Raw genomic sequence first — 20441 nt, 5'->3', positions numbered from 1 at the left:
TGACAATGTGAATACATCTGGGACCCCTCTCAACCATTTCAGAACTTGTGAAGACAAATGTGGCAGCAGATTTTTTCACTAAAGAAGAAAGATCCTGAGACACAAACTGTGAAGGAGTATAACCTGAGAAGCCCCCAAGAAGTGAGTATATTTGTCCGTCCTAGTATTATATTCCTCCTGAACTGGCCACTGCTGCAGATGGGGTCCGTGGTTAGGAAGACTTCTAGATGTAGTTGCTCGTCTCTTCTGCTTATTAGAATCATAGAATGGTTAGGGCTGGAAGGGACCTTCAAAGGTCATCTAGTCCAACCCCCCTGCAAGGAACAGGGATATCTCCAACTAGATCAGGTTGCTCAGGGCCTCGTCCAACCTGGCCTTGAACGTCTCAGGGATGGAGCATCCACCACCTCTCTGGGCAATCTGTTCCAGTGTTCTACAGCTCTCATGGTAAAAAATTTTTTCCTAATATCCAACCTGAATCTACCTCCCTCTATTTTAAAACCATTACCCCTTGTCCTATCACAACTAGCCCTCCTGAACAGCCTCTCCCCATCTTTCTTGTAGGCCCCCTTGAGGTACTGAAGACCACTAAAAGGTCACCCCGGAGCCTCCTCTTCTCCAGGCTGAACAGCCCCAACTCTTTCAGCCTGTCCTCATAGGAAAGGTGCTCCAGCCCTCTTATCATCTTCGTGGCCCTCCTCTGGACCCTCTCCAACTGGTCCATGTCCTTCTTATGTTGGGGACTCCAGAACTGGACGCAATACTCCAAGTGAGGTCTCACGAGGGCAGAGTAGAGGGGAAGAATCACCTCTCTTGACCTGCTGGCCACGCTCCTCTTGATGCAGCCCAGGACGCGGTTGGCCTTCTGGGCCGCAAGAGCACATTGCCGGCTCATATGGAGCTTCTCGTCCACCAGTACTCCCAAGTCCTTCTCCTCAGGGCTGCTCTCGATCCATTCACCACCCAGTCTGTATTTGTGCCTGGGATTGCCACGACCCAGATGTAGGACCTTGCACTTGGCCTGGTTGAACTTCATGAGGTTGGCACGGGCCCACCTCTCCAGCCTGTCGAGGTCCCTCTGGATGGCATCCCTCCCTTCCAGCGTGTCGACAGCACCACACAGCTTGGTGTCATCGGCGAACTTGCTGAGGGTGCACTCCATGCCACTGTCCACGTCACTGACAAAGATGCTGAAGAGGGCCGGGCCCAACATGGACCCCTGAGGGACGCCACTCATGACCGGTCTCCACTTGGACATCGAGCCGTTGACCACTACTCTCTGAGTGCGGCCATTGAGCCAATTCCTTATCCACCGAGTGGTCCATCCATCAAACCCATGCCTCTCTAGTTTAGAGAGAAGAATGTCGTGCGGGACAGTGTCAAAAGCTCTGCACAAGTCCAGGTAGATGATGAACATGGTCTGATCACAGAAGAGAGATTTTGACAAGGTTCTCATCGTAAGTGTGACAGAGGTGCTATTGCTTGGTGCTTCAACCCGTACTTACAGCTTACACAATAATTTCTATTTTTCATTTAAAAAATACAAAATATAAAATAACACTATACTTTGGCCTGAACATTTTAATGCCTGTCGCATGACTTTGAATAAATTAACACGGGTAACTCAGGAGGGAGCTGTCTGGAAAACAAGATAGGAAAAATGTGATTCAACATAGACACCTTCCAGCAAAAACTTCAGAGCTGTTAGAGGACAGGGCCAGAATGTCGTTTTTAATAATTTGATGGTTCTTCTCTTCCAGTCATTCTAAAACACTGAGTCTTCATCACATAGGAAAAAGTCTGAGGCCACAGAAAAAGAAAAGTCTGCTTGGAGAATTTAAAATGACTCCTGAGGAGAAAGGCAGTAGGAGTTTGGGGAAGGCAGAGACAGGAACTTGCCGGAGCACAGGAGGCCTGCCTGGGCCACCAGCAGAAGTGAGGGGACTATGGGCATCACAGATGGGCATGCCAAGCGTTGTATGTTTGCTGTTTTTTTTTTTTCCCTGTAGCTCTTTTCTACTGGTAAACAGAGAAAATCTGTGTTTTAAGACTGGTGGCTGAGTAGCTCTTTGAAAGGAAAGAACAGCTCCATTGGGAGCAGATAAATCTGCTGTCAGAGAGGATGCCAGAGCCCTGACCTGGGAGTAGAACTCTGGACACCAGCCCCATAGAAGTGCAGGTAAAAAGTCCATCCTTAAGAATTTGTACATAGAGACCAGGAAAGGCAGAAGAGACATTAAGCCCTGCAATTCCGACAGCAGTATCTGGCAAACAAAATCTGCAGCCATGTGAACACTGATAAACTCATTCTGATGAGAGGAGCTGTGCTGGACCTCGTAGGACTATTTTCAGATGCTCTTGTAAAAGATTTGCTTTGTAAGCAAGTTACTTGTGCTTTAATCTTTCCAGGCTCAACCTTCAAATATAAAGCCAAGCACTAATGGGGCTGAGAAAGATCTCAACATAGGGAAAAAGTTTATTGTGTCCACTGGTCACTAATTGCTGCCGCTGCAGCCGCAGAAAGACTGCACAATACTCTGCAGACTTCCCTCCTCCCCAAGAGCTGTGCTATATGCGCACGTCCATCCATGTTGGAGCACCACGTGGTGTTTTAAAACTGAGACATCTCATCTCTCCTGCCTGATCAACAGCATTCAATGTGACAGTTTGGACGAAAAGGTAATTGCTGCAGCAAACATTCAAACCAGCTCCCCGTTGTCCAAAGAGTTGGGCTGGGAGGCGTGGTGCTCCGGAGGCCAGATTTAGAAAGACTTTGATTCACTGGAGAGATGACCCAAAACCAACAGGACAGAGTTTACAGCAGGACACGCAGTGAGGAGAAATACTAAGCACAATTATGGAGTGGCACAGCTCTGGTGGGGTAATCGTGCTAAAGAAAAGATTCAGAGGGAGAAGACAAAGCGAATTACAGCAACCAGACCACTCAGATAATGCCACAAAAACGAGGGCATGCTGGGACATGTTAGAAAAAGCTAAAAGCTGGCTGCTCTGGTCCCCTCAGCAGGCCTCGGTGGCAAAGCAGAGCTCGCTCTTCTGTGGTTCATTTCAGGAGAAATGTAGCCAAAGACGAGACTCCAGAGCAGAACAACCTGGACAGAACAGCAAGAACTACAGGCAAGAAAACCACCAGGCTGAACGTGATCCCAGTTTTCTACCCTGAAAACGTTACTGAAGAGAGTATGACATTGGCAAAGAATATTTAGGTTGTATACTGGGGGAAAACCACTTTCTGCTTATTTGAGAGTGAGTACTGGAATGGGCTCTGTAGATTTAGAATCTGGAATGGGCTTTGTTGCAGATTTAGAATAACACCTCGTCAGTTAATGAACAGGATTGTATGACAAGGCTTCCTCTGACAGCAGAGCAAAACTGAACAGCTCGGACATCCTCGCCAGCTCTGGGTGCTCTGTTCTCCGTAAAACAACAGTGAAATATATTTAAGTGGGCGTCATTTTGTTTGAAAAACCTGATACAAACACAGTTAGGTTAGAAGAATGACCTTTTCAGAACGTCAGTGCAGCTTAGGATAACAAATATGGGAAGAGCTGGGAATACAAACTTAGATCTTAATTCCTGAGCTCCCCAAATCTGCAGGTCCCAATGATTTTAGCAGAAAGTGTTGGCATCCTACCTTGAACTAAGTGTCTTACAGGCCAGCTCCTGATGTACATAGAATCATTTGGGTTGGAAAAGACCATCAAGATCGTCGAGTCCAACCATAAACCAGACACTGCCAAGTCCACCACTAAACCACCCTAAACCATGTCCCCAAATACCATGTCTACACGTCTTTTAAATACTTCCAGAGATAGAGATTCAATCACTTTCCTGAGCAGCCTGTTCCAGTGCTTGGAAACCCTTATATACATAATATGCTCCAGGAGAGAAAATATGTACTTGCGGCTGTTCAGCCTGGAGAAATATGAGTTGGGGCTGTTCAGCCTGGAGAAGGCTCCGGGTAGACCTTCTAGAAGCCTTCCAGTACCTGAAGAGGGCCTACAGGAAAGCTGGAGAGGGACTTTTTACAAGGGCATGTAGTGATAAGACAAGGGGCAATAGCTTTAAACTGAAAGAAGGGAGATTTAGATTAGATATAAGGAAAAAATATTTTACAATGAGGGTGGTGAGGTACCAGAATAGATTGCCCAGAGGATCTGTGGATGCCCCATCCCTGGAAGTGTTCAAGGCCAGGTTGGATGAGGCTTTAAGCAACCTGGTCTAGTGGAAGGTGTCCCTGCTCACGACAGGAGGGTTGGAACTAGATGATCTTTAAGGTCCCTTCCAACCCTAACCATTCAATGATTCTATGATAGTTTGCCCTTTCCTGTGGAAGTTACTGGCTGAAATCCAGAACAGCTCCAAGCCCAAGTTCAACAGCAAAACTGTTAGACTACGAGAACAGATGTTCTTACCACACTGGTAAAATAATGTGTGTTTAAAACATGAGAAAGAAGCGAGTTACAGGAAGGGGAATTCTCCAACAGCAACAAGTGCAGAAAGAGTCCCGTATACAGAAAGACACCTCTGCATTCCTGAGGATAACAACAGGGATGGAAAATAGAAGAGGCGAAGCTCCCAAATATTGTTCGAACTTCTTGCAAGGTAAAGGCAGACTGAAGGCAGAGACCCAGCAGCTGTGCTGCAGGAGTTGCCTGCTGTGAATCTTGATTAGCTGAGAACCAGCAGTGTGCTCTTCCCTGCCTGACATTGCTCACAGCTCAACACCTTGAGACAGAGTCTGGGCTCTCTTATCTCTGCTGCCTTCCCCCCATCCAGATGAAGTGTCTTCCCTGTATAAAGAGCAATTCCTTCTCTGGTTTCTTCATACACGCTGAGGAGAAGGAGGGGATATCATCAAGCTTGACTAGATGAATGACTAGATGTGGGATCGAGTGCACCCTCAGCAAGTTTGCAGATGACACCAAGTTGTGTGGTGTTGTGGACGCACTGGAGGGAAGGGATGCCATCCAGAGGGACCTCGACAGGCTGGAGAGGTGGGCCTGTGAGAACCTCATGAAGTTCAACAATGCCAAGTGCAAGGTCCTGCACGTGGGTCGGGGCAATCCCAAGCACAAGTACAGGCTGGGCGGAGAATGGATTGAGAGCAGCCCTGAGGAAAAGGACTTGGGCGTGATGGTGGATGAGAAGCTTAACATGAGCCGGCAATGTGTGCTGGCAGCCCAGAAAGCAAATCGTATCCTGGGCTGTATCAAAAGAAGTGTGGCCAGCAGGTCGAGGGAAGTGATTCTGCCCCTCTACTCTGCTCTCGTGAGACCCCACCTGGAATACTGCGTTCAGCTCTGGAGTCCCCAACATAAGAAGGACATGGAGCTACTGGAGTGAGTCCAGAGGAGGGCCACGAAGATGATCCGAGGGCTGGAGCATCTCTGCTATGAAGACAGGCTGAGAGAGTTGGGGCTGTTCAGCCTGGAGAAGAGAAGGCTCCGGAGTGATCTTATAGCAGCCTTCCAGTACCTAAAGGGGCCTACAGGAAAGCTGGAGAGGGACTTTTTACAAGGGTGTGTAGTGACAGGACAAGGGGCAATGGATTTAAACTGAAAGAGGGCAGATTTCAATTAGATATAAGGAAGAAATTTTTTACATTGAGGGTGGTGAGGTACTGGAACGGTTGCCCAGGGAGGTTTTGAATGCCCCATCCCTGGAAGTGTTCAATGCCAGGTTGGATGAGGCTTTGGGCAACCCGGTGTAGTGGAGGATTTCTCTGCCCATGGCAGGGGTGTTGGAACTAGATGATCTTTAAGGTCCCTTCCAACCCTAACCATTCTATGATTCTATGATTTCACCACAGCCCAGCAGATCCAGAAGATGAGTATGAAGGAACAGAACACAATTACTTGAGATAGACACAAGCCAAAAAACCCTGAGGAGCAGCTCACGTGAAGGAATATAGTGGCTTTACTAGAAAGTTTGATGACAAGCAGGATGCAAGTGTGTTTGCCAAGATAATCTTACCCATAGTATGTTATTCATTATCTGTCCACAGCCCTTACACCTGCGAGGTCTGCCTCAGGGTCCCCCTGTGACCTCAAGTCAGTCTGTAGAACTTGCCTCAGTTTCCTCATCTTTCACACTACTCTCAGCTGAAACTACAGTTAAACTTCATGCTTGTGAAAATGCTTTTAAAATGGCATTATTCTGTTCCTTTACTTTGCATATTTCTATAGCAAAAGCTAAAATATTCATCTGCTTTTCAGGGACATTTCAGGGACATTTCAGGGACAAAAAAATAAAAAGCTTGCAAAGAAAACTGAACCTTACCATTGAATTTTCAGGCCAGGACTAGAACATGTTTCAGAATGCTAATGAGGGCTTTATCTAAATATTAATCATTAAAAAGAATTATGCAGAACAGAACAGGGCCTTCCAACATGGTACACAGTGTTTAATGTTGCATGAATTTACACAGTAACTGTTCTGAGCAGTGATGAAGGTACTGATGCAGAGCATCACCTCCTATGGAAATGATTCCTGGCAGGGTGGTTTGTGGAAGCGGATACAAAAGTTCAAAACCAGCACAACGTATCCAAAAATCCAACACTTACTCAAAGGCCAGCACTGCAGAAGGCACTCGGTGCTCCTGAGACGGCAGATGGGGAGGGCTGCAGCCCTAAGTGCAGAGAGCTCTTTGGAGCTGAGCTGCACAGACTGTACGGTACTGTTTGAGAACAAAACCACTCTGTTTGCTGTTTGGAGGAAGAAGGCAGAGCTATTCTCAACTCCCCAGCTCCTCATCAAATGTACACACACGAAGCTGCTTGCTGGTCCATCTTTTTTGATGAGGGATGGAGTTTTAGAGGGTTTGGGCCACCCACATAAAGATGGACTGAGGATATAAAAGAAACATTCACATGAAATTAAAAAAAGGGGCAAGAACAGCCTCTTCACTCACCGGGGTCTCCTGAAAGCCAAACCATACTGCTGACAAGCCAGGCCAACCGTTGGGGTGTAAACGATGGGCATGAATCTCTCGATGTCGGAGGTCAGCACTCGATAAAAAAGCTTCTCATTCCTGTCTTGTAATGTCATAAGAACAATATACCTTAAAAGTAAAATAAAACAGATAAATATCAGTATTTACGGACGTTGGCAGTTTCATAAAAAGCAGCAGTCGGCTCACTCGGTACTCAGTTCTCCCAAGCCCTGACACTCCTCAGCGCTACATCGTGAGCAGATACTTAGAGCAAAATTTCTCAGAGGATGGGACCAGCTCCATCATCCTCATCCTCACTAACAGCTCACAAAGACTCTGTGGAGCTGGAAGTCAGACCCATGCATACCCTCAGAATTTCAGAATTTGCATTAGAAACAAAAGCAATGAAAAAGGTCAAAAGTAGACTTCGAGGCTACCTGGTACGGAGCGGGACATCATCTTTATTACTGAAATATTTATGCAAACTATAAGATGAAATATGCATATATGCAAATATTAATGGGCAAATGTCAAAGCAGTTTTTCCTAAAATATTTCTGCAAAACCTCTCTCTCCGTTATCCTGCATCCTCAATTACTTAATCACTAAGCAAAGAAGGATAGTTAAACTCCATATTTGGAAAAAAAAGAAGACAAAAATATTAATTTAGAAAACGAAAATGTTAAATCAACTTTGTATTCTTAGTGTTGTCCAGACTTACATGTGCATCACCGCTTTTACATGGCCACTTAGTGACTTAGAGCATGTCACATTTATCCAAAGATTTTCCTTCCTTGAAAATGCTTTATAGGCTAAGACTGAATTTGTCAAATTGAAGCCAGAAAACTGAAAAACTCAAAAATTAAATAGAGATTGCAAATGCTTTTCTGTCTGAGAAACCTGTATGACCATAAGAGTGAACTCCCTTTTGTGTTCAGCGCCCAGTCTTACAGTGTGGCTTCCAAAAGGCGTCGCACGCTGCCCTCAACACACAATTTGCCAGAGCGACACATGCATGTGTGGCACAGGAAAGCCAACGCGATGGAATTGCTCCACAGGGCAAAAGTCCTGCTGCCTCAGTCCCCAGATCAACAACAACTGAGACAGACGGAGATGCAAACCCTACCGGCCGTCACGACAGGAGTCAAACACCATCTTCCACCCATAACCCTGACGAACAACACTAGACACAATGCAAGCTTGGGAACAGAAGGATGAGCCATCACACATCATTGCTTCTGTTTTTTTTTATTTTTTCCCTACCACTTAGCTGGTGCTTTCTGTTCTTCCAGCCAGTGTTTTAGTGAGTGTACTGATGAGCACACAGACAGGTACATGCACTACATGTGTTCACTCTGTTTCCAGTGCTCTGGGGCAGGGATTGCCTTTTCACTGTGTACTTGTTCCCAAACTACCGTGAAGTGCCAGGCTAACACCAGAGCTCTGCAGCAATGTGGTGGTAGAAAAAAGCAGTACCAGTGCTGTTTTGGGCCTGGGATGGCATGTAACTGAGGTGACAGCACATAGGCCAGAATAAACACTCCTGGTGCTGGAGAGTATGGACAGGTGGGAAAAAGTGACTCTGAAGGAAAGCTGTGTGCCTTGAAGCAGGATCCTCAAGTCTTCCTGGGGGCTTTAAAGAACTGAAAATTAAAGGAGGAGGGAGGCGGAAATAAGAGGGATTTTACGTACTTGTCCAGATCATTAGATTTGTTCTCAAAGTTTTTCATAACGCGGAGGACTTGAACGTCTTGGCTCAAGAAGCAAGGAGGGAGGAGGCCGTGAATTCCCAGCTGCAGCCTCTCTTCAAGCGTAAAAGCCATTCCCTGGGAAGAAAAGAGGAAGGCACATTCAAATGGCATGATATGCACTACCAGATAGGATATCCAACAGCATGCAGCCCCCGAGACCCTGGCAGCAGTCATCAGCTGCAGGGAGTGCGTGGCTCAGACCTCCCAGACCCTACAGCTTCTGGATTAGCAGTCTCTTGTGCCAGCAAGGCTTTGATGATTCACACTCTTCTGTCATTTGAATTTGGATGGTCTTTATAGTGTATAAAGCCTTACAGTGTATACATCCTCAGGAGTTCTTTCACTTTATGCTCTTACATTACATAATTAGCTCACGCCTACAAGTTTCAGCGGCCATCCGGAAAGCCCAGTTCTCACAATCCTTTACAAATCATGTATCAGGTTTAGATTTGGATACTGAATCATATACCCAACTCATCAACTTATCATAGCACACCCAACTCATCAACTTCAAATACCTTCTAGTTTTCCACCAGATACAACACACATTCACAGAATCACAGAATGGTTTGGGTTGGAAGACACCTTAAAAATCATCTAGTTTCAAACCCCCTGCCATGGGCAGGGACACCATCCACTAGATCAGGTTGCTCAAAGCCTCATCCAACCTGGCCTTGACCGCTTCATGGCATACTAGCTGCACAGAAGACAGACTTGACATGTAGGATGCTTTCTCAGTGCCAAAGCCATTTTTTATTCAAGGAGCACAGAGCAGCACAAGTCTTCTGAAGCAGCTGACGCTGGCACACAGCTGCAGCTCGCACGCTAGCTTGCGTGGGATATCCCTGCTCTTATGGGACAATTTCATCCTTCCTAGGCAGAAGCCTGAGTGTGTCCCGCTCCCGTGCACGCAGGGTCTGATGCTCCAGACGGCCAGCAGCACCCGGCACTGGACTCAGCCCGATGGAACAGCAGTGGTAAATGCATTCTGCAGTCTGGGAAGAAGATTATAAAAGGTCTTAGTCCTTAATTAATGGGATTTCTGATACGCTGATAGCAGATTAGACAGCAGGATAGAAGGAAACATTTTCAGAAGTGTCTAAGGAGCTTAAATTCTAATGAAAACTTCACTCATAACTAACCAACTGATTCGTATCTTGATGAACAGCTGGCAGTAAAATAATCAAGATCAGTAATTATTGGACTACATCTACTTGAGCACACAGACAAATGCCTGAAAAAATTTTAACGAGCAGTTTTATGACTATATAGCTGTTAAACTGCTATTTCGTTCCATGGATTTAGTGTTTTTCTGTGACAAATATCTATTACTAGTTTTGCACAAGAAAAAAACTGAGGACATCTCTTGATGAACTTGGTTTTGGCAGCCTTCCCTCACTCCCTGTTGCTTGTTCCCGTCCCCGTGCCATCCCAACGGCTGTGCCAGCACAAGCTTGTGTGCGGTCACACGGTTAATCAGCGAGAGGAAGTACCTGGATTAAAAATAACCAGGTCGTTTGAGCTCAGAGCAGCTCCCCGGGCTGATGATACACCACAGACGGCTCTACAGACCCTGGCAAACCCGGGCACGGCCACTGGGAACACACAGCCGTGGGGATGGACAGCTGGAAAAGCCGCTTGCTTGCAAGTGGTGCGGCTGCTGATGAAAATGTTTGTCAAACTATCAGCGGTACCAAGTCACCTGTAAAAGGAGAGAGGAAAGAACTGATTCTCCTGTTTGCCAGATCCACACTTTGGACATAGTGTGACACCTCTTTTATAACCTGACTGTGCTCTAGCACACACTAAAACAACAAAAAAAGTCTTCATATATTTCAGAAAAGATACTCAGGATATCTGAGAAGAAAATGATCTTTATTCCACAAATATTTTCATATTTTTTTTTCTGCTCAGTATTGGGATAAGAGCCAAGCATTTTCCAAATCTTTGATGCAAGAACATGGCAGAGAGAAATTACCCTCTTCCAGCCAGTAGATGAGGAGTCAGCAGTTGCCCAGGAGGCAGGAGGTCAAGATTTTGCTGTCAAATCCAGAAACAGTACCAAGGTCTCTGTGGTTGTGAGTGAATGTAGGACATGGGTGGTTCTGCTGAAGTGTCTGACATTTCTGACCCAAATTTCCTTCTTAGACCTGAGAACCCTTCCTCTAAATGAGTTTCATAGCAGAACTGGTATGTTCCCACAAGATAATGTTTGAGTTTTTGTGAGTCATCATTTCTAAATTTAAAAAAACCCCAACACATTCTCATCAGAAAACTTGCAGCCGTCTGTATTCTCCAGACTGGAGGCTTCTGAGATACTAGACTAAGATCAACACTGGACATCAGCTCTACGTCAGTATTTGGCTTTACACTGACAACAATATTGTATCACAGCAGGGAAAACACAGCTACTACAAATGTCAAAGTTTATCTGCAATGAATGGAAAAAAAAAGATACAATTTCAAACCATTTACTTCGTGTGACCTTTGAACACGGAGGATAGGTAACGGAAGACAGAAGTATTTGGTGCTAAATACTCTGCTTGCTTGTCTAGAGAGAGCCACATCCCAGGTCGGTGGATCAGGGTCATGGACCTGAGCCCTGCTCATCCCCTGGAACAGAAATGAAGCTCAGCAAAACAAGTGAACTAGTGGTGGTTACTCTTCTAAAAGCAAAAGAGGTAGAAAATGCAATATCCTAAGCATTGCTGCACCCACCACTAAAAACCTTCTTGTGGTATTTTTTCTATAGGAAAAAAAGGCCTTTCAGTTATTTTCCATGCACTAAAATGAGGAAAAGTTTCAATAGTTCATCAAATGATGGCACATTCAATACAAGACAAAATTTCTGTACGTCAGCTCATCTCTATCCTAAATATTACCACGACACCTTACAGAAACAGCAGTCTGCATGGCAACTACTAATCCCTTTTTTATTGTTCCAGTGGGTTGGGCTCTGCTTGAATAACATCATCTCCTACAAGCCAGCATGGCCAGGAGCATCCAGCTTCCCTTTTGCCCAGGGGCAGTGTGAGAGCCAGGATGGAATTAGAGCTGCCATGAAGGTGAAGCACTGGTATTTGGGCACTTGCCCTTCAGTCCGGATGGGCTTTTTTTCCTCCCTTTGTGGGAGGAACTCACCAGACTGGAAAGTGTTCAGCAGTGTGCTGGGAAATCTCTCGAAGTGGTATTGGGAATTAACGTAATCATTAATAAGATTGAATAGGGTCAAAAGGGAGTGTGGGGTTGTGGAGTGGTTTGTCTGCGTAACTGGGGCTGGGAGGGACGTTCGTGCACACCTCGGACACAGCTCTGCTTGGTGCTTCATTTCTGGCTAGTTTTTATGTCTGCATAGTGCCAGAGGTCCAGTCTCCTCCAGTGCCGATCCACCATTTCAAGACACGTCAAACTCAAGAGTCTGCAGTTAAATCTTAAGCATTTTGGAGACTTAAGTAGATGGATGCAGGTTTTTGGATTGTGAGAGTGGATTAAACTGGTTTGCATCTACTTCATCCAAATGATTATACCAGTATATGCATCTTCATGCTGGAGTGATTGCAACCACATGTGATGAGGAGGTCGGTGCCTTCACAACCAGTTAAATCTCCAAAACATTTTTAAGCACAGAGCTGGTCCAACATCCAGTGGCTCTGTGGCAGGGTCGGGAGCAGAGCAGAAATTGCCTGCCTTGACTTTGAAGGCTTCTCTCTGAAGTTTCTCGGAAGGTCTAGGAACAGGACCCCTGGGTGAAGTGGTTATATTCACTGAAACAGCCCACCGTGAAACGAATTTGGAAACACATTCTGCCCCCGATCAAAAGCTGGAATTCACTGAGGTATTGCTATGTCTAAGATTAAAGCTTTTAGGGTTGGATTTTTTCTTTAAGACTGCCTGAAAGCCATATTGTACCACTCTTTTTCTGGTCTTGAAAGGTCTAATGATTAGATGGTGAGCCACAGCCCTGCAGAGCTAAAGCCAGGTGCTCCGATTCATTTTTAAATGTGTGGGAAATGAGTTGTCATGGAGAGGGCAAATGCTATGTCACTACCCAAAAACAAAGGCAAAATCATCAGCTGCCTGCAAGGCTTCACGCTACAGGGGAGGGGGTTTTGTGCTGAAAAAGGCTTGCTGCAAACAACACCAAATGCTTCTGGTTTCCTACCGCTGCCAGCACTGAGTCTGCTACGTGGCAGCTCCCTCTTTGCAGCTCAAACCCATAAAAGCCACTTATTTCTGAAACTGAAGGGCGAAGCCGATTCAGATTACGATCAGTTTTATCACTGCCTGCGCTCCCCGGCAGCGAGAGGGCGGGTGTCTCACTCAGGGATGATTACAAGCAGGAGGGATGCAAGCGTGGCTCAGCCCTGTAATTAATTGCAGAATCACAAAATGTTAGGGATTGGAAGGAACCTCAAAGGATCATCCAGTCCAATCCCCCTGCCGGAGCAGGACCACCTAGATCAGATCACACATAGATCATAGTGCTGTGGGTGGGAGCAAAGACACAAAATGGGAGCTCCTAGGGTATCAGGAATGGCCTGGCCAAGGGGTTCATGCACTTTGTACAGTCCCAGGCTGCTGCCCTCTGTGACGCCGGGACTCCAGCTCCAGTTCTCAGGCAGCCTCTGGGATCACAGTCCCTAATCCATGCCACTGAAAGCTGGCCTGGCTGTCTCTGAGCTGAGTAAACAAGGATCAGTGAACATCTCCCAATCCTTTGGAAACAGTCCATGGAAAATGGAACTTCCTCGTCTGGTAAGAGCAGAGCCCTGGAAGGGGACACGGGGGAAATAGAGACACTCAGGGATCACCACTGCAGGCTGCAAGAGCAGGCACAGCCAATCTGCTTCTCCATTATAATTAGTATGTTAACAGCCATGGTAGGGAAGTCCTAATAGTCAGGGAACTTAATAAGTTTCTTCAGTCCAGATTTTTCCATAGATATTTGCACCTGTCCAATTTTACAGCAGGGACATACTTTGACTAGCTCCTAACAAAAGTTCCTCCCATAAGGGGTCAGCGCCAGAAGCTAAACTAATCCTCACTGAGACTGCACACAGGGGCTGGGGAGCAGGGAGCAACAGCAGAAAACATCCATTTTCTACACTGTGAAGGATTTCTCTGCAAACGTCAGATCCTACTGCGGCTTCCTCAACTCCAGCTGACTTTGAGAAGCTCAACATGAGCCGGCAATGTGGGCTGGTAGCCCAGAAAGCCAACTGTATCCTGGGCTGCATCCAAATCAGTGTGGCCAGCAGGTCCAGGGAGGGTATTCTGCCCCTCTACTCTGCTCTCATGAGACCCCACCTGGAATACTGCATTCAGCTCTGGAGTCCCCAGCACAAGAAGGACATGGAGCTGCTGGAGCAAGTCCAGAGGAGGGCCACGAAGATGATCCGAGGGCTGGAGCACCTCTGCTATGAAGACAGGCTGAGAGAGTTGGGGCTGTTCAGCCTGGAGAAGAGAAGACTCCGGGGTGATCTTATTGCAGCCTTCCAGTACCTAAAGGGCCTACAGAAAAGCTGGAGAAGGGCTTTTTACAACGGCATGTAGAGATAGGACAAGGGGCAATGGCTCTAAACTGAAAGAGGGCAGATTTAGATTTTCATCCACTCTGGCCATAAGTGTTCAAGGCCAGACTGGATGAGGCTTTGAGCAACCTGACGTAGTGGAGGGTGTCCCTGCCCATGGCAGAGGGGTTGGAACTAGATGATCTTTGAGGTCCCTTCCAACCCAAACCATTCTACGATTCTATGATAACCCTCTTCACAGTGCTTCTTCTCAGCTATTCAAGCTTCTCTTGCTGGCACGGATGGACTGCCACAGGCCCTGTCCTGCACTGTGTCCCACCCTGGAAAAGCTGTATTGATAATATTATTTGCATAAGAAGAGGGAAAGAGGATTACACTGGAGGGGTAATCCTTTATTTTCTTATTTTAAATGTATTGTAGCTTCTTAGTACCTTTAATTTCATAGAATCATAGAATCACAGAATGGTTCGGGTTGGAAGGGACCTTAAAGATCATCTAGTTCCGACCTCCCTGCCATGGGCATAATTTGTATGTGTGCACGCTCTTAAGCTTGGAAAAAACCCAAACCCGTGATGCTTTGAGGTATGTGGAAGATGTGTCTTCTCTGAAACCTGGAAAGATTCCTCACTGTGCCTTCTCAGCAGTTACTGCTGGGCAAACCTCTCGTTGACCATGACTTACAAACTCTTCTGATAATGTCTTTGCCTCTTTCCGGGTTGAAAGTCACTAGTTGAAAAAATCCCAAACTCTTGGCCATCCCCTCTGTTACAAAGTGATATAATGGTGGATTTCTAATCCTTTCATATCATTGTTCCTCCCTCTCCCACAGAGCTTTCACCCTCCAAGACAAAGACAATTAAGCAATTCAATTTCATGTTTGTTTCAGTTCCTGGGGAACCATCTTTAATGAGGTCCACTAATTCAATTACACCATACGTTATCCCTACTATTAAAGAGGTTTTACCAGTAACTGTTTTGTTTTGTGCAAGTAACTTCCTTTCACTGGATCAGAGGGATGTATTTCCATTATTCTCATTTTTACCTTGTCTTACAACAGTGACTTTTGATTTACACCAACGTAAGAGTGAGCAGAACTGGAACATGACAAAGTCCTTGTGCCAGAATACTTACTGACCAGGGATCTGATCCTGCAAGGTTTATCTCACAGAAATAAGTGCTCTCCTGATGAGGACATCCTTGATGGACATGTGACGGGCAAGACGTGACAGGGTCACAGGCAAGAAGAAACAAAGCCATGCTGTTCCAACATGTTACAGGAGGTTTACCTCAATAAATAAAACTCATAAGCCAAATGTACTCAGGGTTTTATTAATGAATCCATAGGAAGAACTCAAAGCCTCTGAAGCCCTGCACTATGATTTCAGACTGCAGGGGTACAGCTCTATACCGAATTTAGCGGAGAACTCATTACTATTTCCCAGTTTGCCATCCTTCAGGGCAGCAATTTTTTCCTCCACAGGAAAAAAAATCCATGTGCTAGAAATTATACATGTTTTGTCTGCAAACAAGACTCTGTTGCAATGAGAAAAATAGATTTTTAAAACTGAGCTAGAAGAAATTCCCCAAAGAACAGCTGGTTTGGCAGGCTGGTTTTGTGAAGGATCCATGAACTTCACAGATGGTTAAAAATAGCATCCTTGCTCTATTGATAGGAAAGATGGAGAGAGACAATTACAGCCAAGTAAAAGGTGACAAGATACAGCTGGTTTTTTAAGAAACTCAAATTTTGGGTCGAATTCCATGCCTTGCTTCTTCCCACAAAAACAACATTAAGATCCTCACAGAGTTCTAGCCAAGCTAATGGGAATACTTCTTCGGCTTTAGAGAGAAATAGGTTAGGCTGACATTTCTTTTGATTTTAACTAGCTTCACAAATGTCTTTGCATGCACGAAGTGCCTAAATACAACTTTCAGTGTCTTTCAGTAAAGGAGAAGAGTAAAATCACTGCATGGAGAATAGGATTGCCATGCTACAGAAGAACCTGGTGTCACAGGCAAAAAAACAGAGAAATCCTGGGAAATTATTAGGAGCAATGGAGCAGCACAAAATCCCAAACGGGGTGGGACACACGGTGTATTCATACATACAAACAACAGAGTAACGGACTGTTCCTGCCTGGATGAGTCTAAAACATGAAGCACTCACTGGTTTCCTCTTCATGTACAGCAAAATACTAGGTAGAGAAGGGAGGTCTGATGGAGCAAGCAGTAATGAGGACATCAGGTTTTGTGCTATACATAGGTGGATTCCTGAGGTGAACCCTGAATTCTGAGCCCTCTATCAAAAATATCCCACATGATCTTGGCACACAGATCCCAGTGGACTGACCCTCCTGACTCCCAGGAAAATGAAGACACCTTGGTGTCTGTCCTCACTACATGATTCCCAGCCTCCTTGTGTAATCCACATCTGTTTTACACCGACCGCTGTCACATGTTTTTGTGCCAATTAGCGAGTGAAATGAGCGAGTCCAGGATAAAAATGAGAAGCTCGTAGGCCATGTGGCTATCTCAGCTGGGGACGATGCTATTCTTTCACCCCATGGGGAGAGGGAGCAGGATAAAATCAGTGTCTGCAGTTTTGTCAAGCGCAAAACTCTGAATTTCTGTCAGAGTATGGCATTTTCTGTGATGCTGCAGACACACATTTCTCCCAAATATGATGTTTCCCCTAGACAGGAAGAATTCAGCATAAATTACAACGCTTGCATTCCTAAGTCTATGAAAACCAACCCTCATCCTCAATTCGGACAAGCAAATATGCCTGAGAACAAAGATCAAGGCAATTTGAAGGTTTAAATGTGATCCAAAACATTAAAAGAACACAGTTTTAAAAGCCAGTTTTACAATGTCTGGAAACTTCTCCCACTGTAGAGGCAGCCGGTCATGTGAATAGTGGTTGCACATAATTTGGGTTTGGTGCTATGGAGAGCACTGACTTCCTTTTGAGGTTCCAGGGAATTAAATAAAATGAGGCTTGTGCACTGACTGCTCGCACGCAAACTGCATCATGCTGTGCGTTTGGAGAATGGGAGTCTCTCTGCAATTTGTATCCCATTTGCTATTGCTACTCCAGCAAATGAGGTTGCTTCAAATGTAGGTTGGAGCTGGCTTACAGTTCATGGATGATCGCTGTATATGGTTGAACATCACTGAAAAGCCACAGCTCTTGTGAACTCGCTGTTTCACAAGAAGATCAGTTGGATGGGAGCTTAATCTGAATGAAACAAAGAGGAGTTTTGGTACTGACATTACCCGAGCTGATTTCTCCACTGTACTGTTCATATATCCTTGTTTGCTTCTACCAAAGCTCTCTAGAAAGGAACCAGCAGCAGCAGCTTCTTAAGCCGAACCAGATGCTCTCTGCTCATTCCTATCTAATCCAGGACAAGCAGGCTTGGCTTCTGAACCACAATTTTGATAGCAGTTTAATGAGATGTAACATACAGAATCATGGAATCATAGAATCGTTCAGGTTGTAAGAGACCTTGAAAGTCATTGAGTACAACCATAAACCTAACACTGCGAAGTCCACCACTAAACCACGTCCCTAAGTGCCACATCTACACGTCTTTTAAATATCTCCAGGGATGGTGACTCAACCACTTCCCTCAGCAGCCTGTTCCAATGCTTGACATCCCTTTCAGTGAAGAAATTTTTCCTAATATCCAATCGAAACCTCCCTTGGTGCAACTTGAGGCCATTTCCTCTTGTCGTCTCACTTGTTACTTGGGAGAAGAGACTGACATCCACCTCACTACAATCTCCTCTCAGGTAGTTGTAGAGAGTGATAAGGTCTCCCCTCAGCCTCCTTTTCTCCAGGCTGAACAACCTCAGTTCCCTCAACTGCTCCTCACAAGACTTGTGCTCCAGACCCTTCACCAGCTTTGTTGCCCTTCTTTGGACATGCTCCAGCATCTCAATGTCCTTCTTGTAGTGATGGGCCCAAAACTGAACACAGTATTTGAGGCACGGCCTCACCAGTGCAGAGTTCAGAGGGGACAATAACTTTCCTACTCCTGCTGGCCACACTATTGCTGATACAAGCCAGGATGCTGTTGGCCGCCTTGTCCACCTGGACACACTGCTGGCTCAGCATGTCGACCAATGCTCCCAGGTCCTTTCCCACCAGGCAGCTTTCCAGCCACTCTCCCCCACACCTGTAGCATTGCATGGGGTTGTTGTGACCCAAGTGCAGGACCTGGCACTTGGCTTTGTTGAATCTCACACAATTGACCTCGGCCCATCACTCCAGCCTGTCCACGTCCCTCTGTAGAACCTTCCTACCCTCAAGCAGATCAACACTCCCACCCAACTTGATGACATCTGCACACTTACTGAGGGTGCTCTTGATCCCTTGTCCAGATCATTGATAAAGACAATAAACACCACTTGTGACCAGCTGCCAACTGGATTTACCTCCATTCACCACAACTCTTTGGGTTCGGCCATCCAGACAGTTTTATACCCAATAAAGTGCTTGCCTGTCCAAGCCATGAGCAGCCAGTTTCTCCAGGAGAATGCCGTGGGAAATGGTGTCACAGGCTTTACTAAAGTCTAGGTAGACAATATCCACAGCCTTTCCCTCATCCTTGAAGCGGATCACCTTATCACAGAAGGAGAGCAGGTTAGTCAAGCAGGACCTGCCTCTCAAAAACCCATGTTGACTGGGCCTGATCACCTGGTTGTCTTGTACATGCTGCGTGACAGCACTCAAGATGATCTGCTCTATAACCTTCCTTGGCAGTGAGGTCAGACTGACAGGCCTGTAGCTCCTCAGATTCTCCTTCCAGCTCTTCTTGTAGATGGGTGTCATGTTTGCTTACTTCTCAACTGGAACCACCCCAGTTAGCCAGGACTGCTGATAAATGATGGAAAGTGGCTTGGTGAGCACTTCCACCAGCTCCCTCAGTACCCTTGGGTGGATCCCATCCAGCCCCATAGACTTTTGTGTGCCTAAATGGTGTAGCAGGTCAGTGACCATTTCCTCTTGGATTATGGTGCCTTCATTCTTCTCCCTGTCCCTGTTTTCCAGCTCAGGGGGCTGGGTGCCCAGAGAACAACTGGTCTTACTATTACAGACAACCAAAGAAGGTATTAAGCCTTTTCCTTATCCTTTGTCACTATGTGTCCTCCTGCATCCAATAAATGGTGGAGATTCTCCTTAGTCCTCCTGTGGTTGCTAATGTATTTTTAGAAACACTTTTTATTGTCTTCTACAGCAGTAGCCAGATTAAGTCGGGCTTTGGCCCTTCTAATTTTCTCCCTGAATAACCTCATGACATTCTTGTAGTCCTCCTGAGTGGCCTGCCCCTTCTTCCAGAGATCATAAACTATCTTTTTTTCCTTAGTTCCAGCCAAAGTTCTCTGTTCAATCGGACCGGCCTTTCTCGCCAGGTTGTCTTTCGACACATGGGGACAGCCTGCTCTTGTGGCCTTAGGATTTCCTTCTTGAAGAATGTCCAGCCTTCCTGGACTCCTTTTCCCTTCAGGACTGCCTCCCAAGGGACTCTGTCAACCAGGCTCCCAAACAGGCCAAAGTCTGCCATCTGGAAGTCGCCTGCTTCAGAGCACTACGGGTCATTTGAGATGCTTACAAATCATTCAGATACCCCCTCAGATGAAAGATTCTAGCAAAAGTTAATGTTTTCTTTTAAAGATAAGGAACATGAGAAATAAAGAAGGCTCTAAATAAGAAATCTATCATCTCAGTAAAACAAATGCACTAGAAAAAACACCACTAAACTCTCCTCCAATTGCACAACCGCCACTTGAAGACAACTAAACATGCACGTAAGCACGGAGCATCCTGCAGGAAATCTGTGTGAGCCTCCATTTCCCATCTGAGTAATTCACACTGCATTTTTTCTTCCCTCACCACTTCTGCAATCCATCCGCACTGCGAGGTCACTGATGGACTTCAACTCAAGCAGCTTATTGTCACGGTTTAGCCCAGCTGGCAACTAAGCACCACGCGGCCGCTCACTCACTCCTTCCCCCGCAGTGGGATGGAGAGGAGAAAATATAAAGAAAGAGACAAGGACAGGGAGGGATCACTCACCAATTATGGCCGCAGGCAAAATGGCCTTGACTTGAGGAAAAATCAATTTAATTTGTTATCAATCAAATCAGAGTAGGATAATGAGAAATAAACCTCAATCTCAGAAACAACTTCCCCTCACCTCTC

The 20441-nt window shown here is 45.9% G+C and overlaps 1 protein-coding gene across 1 annotated transcript in view; it reads right to left on the bottom strand.

Annotated features, from left to right (window-relative positions):
- ME3 (malic enzyme 3) overlaps window positions 1-20441 on the bottom strand; it is a 150248-nt gene that overhangs the window by 58818 nt on the left and 70989 nt on the right. The window contains exons 2-3 of the mRNA XM_086614377.1: window positions 8644-8777; window positions 6932-7081 (exon numbers count right to left, since the gene is read on the bottom strand). Of these exons, the coding sequence (XP_086470503.1) occupies window positions 6932-7081; window positions 8644-8777 (284 nt within the window). The remainder of the gene's footprint in view (window positions 1-6931; window positions 7082-8643; window positions 8778-20441) is intronic.

This window comes from Tauraco erythrolophus, chromosome 1 (assembly GCF_009769465.1).
Source record: "Tauraco erythrolophus isolate bTauEry1 chromosome 1, bTauEry1.pri, whole genome shotgun sequence".
In the NCBI taxonomy this organism is placed as follows: Eukaryota; Metazoa; Chordata; class Aves; order Musophagiformes; family Musophagidae; genus Tauraco; species Tauraco erythrolophus.
This window is presented reverse-complemented; position numbering and strand designations above follow the sequence as displayed.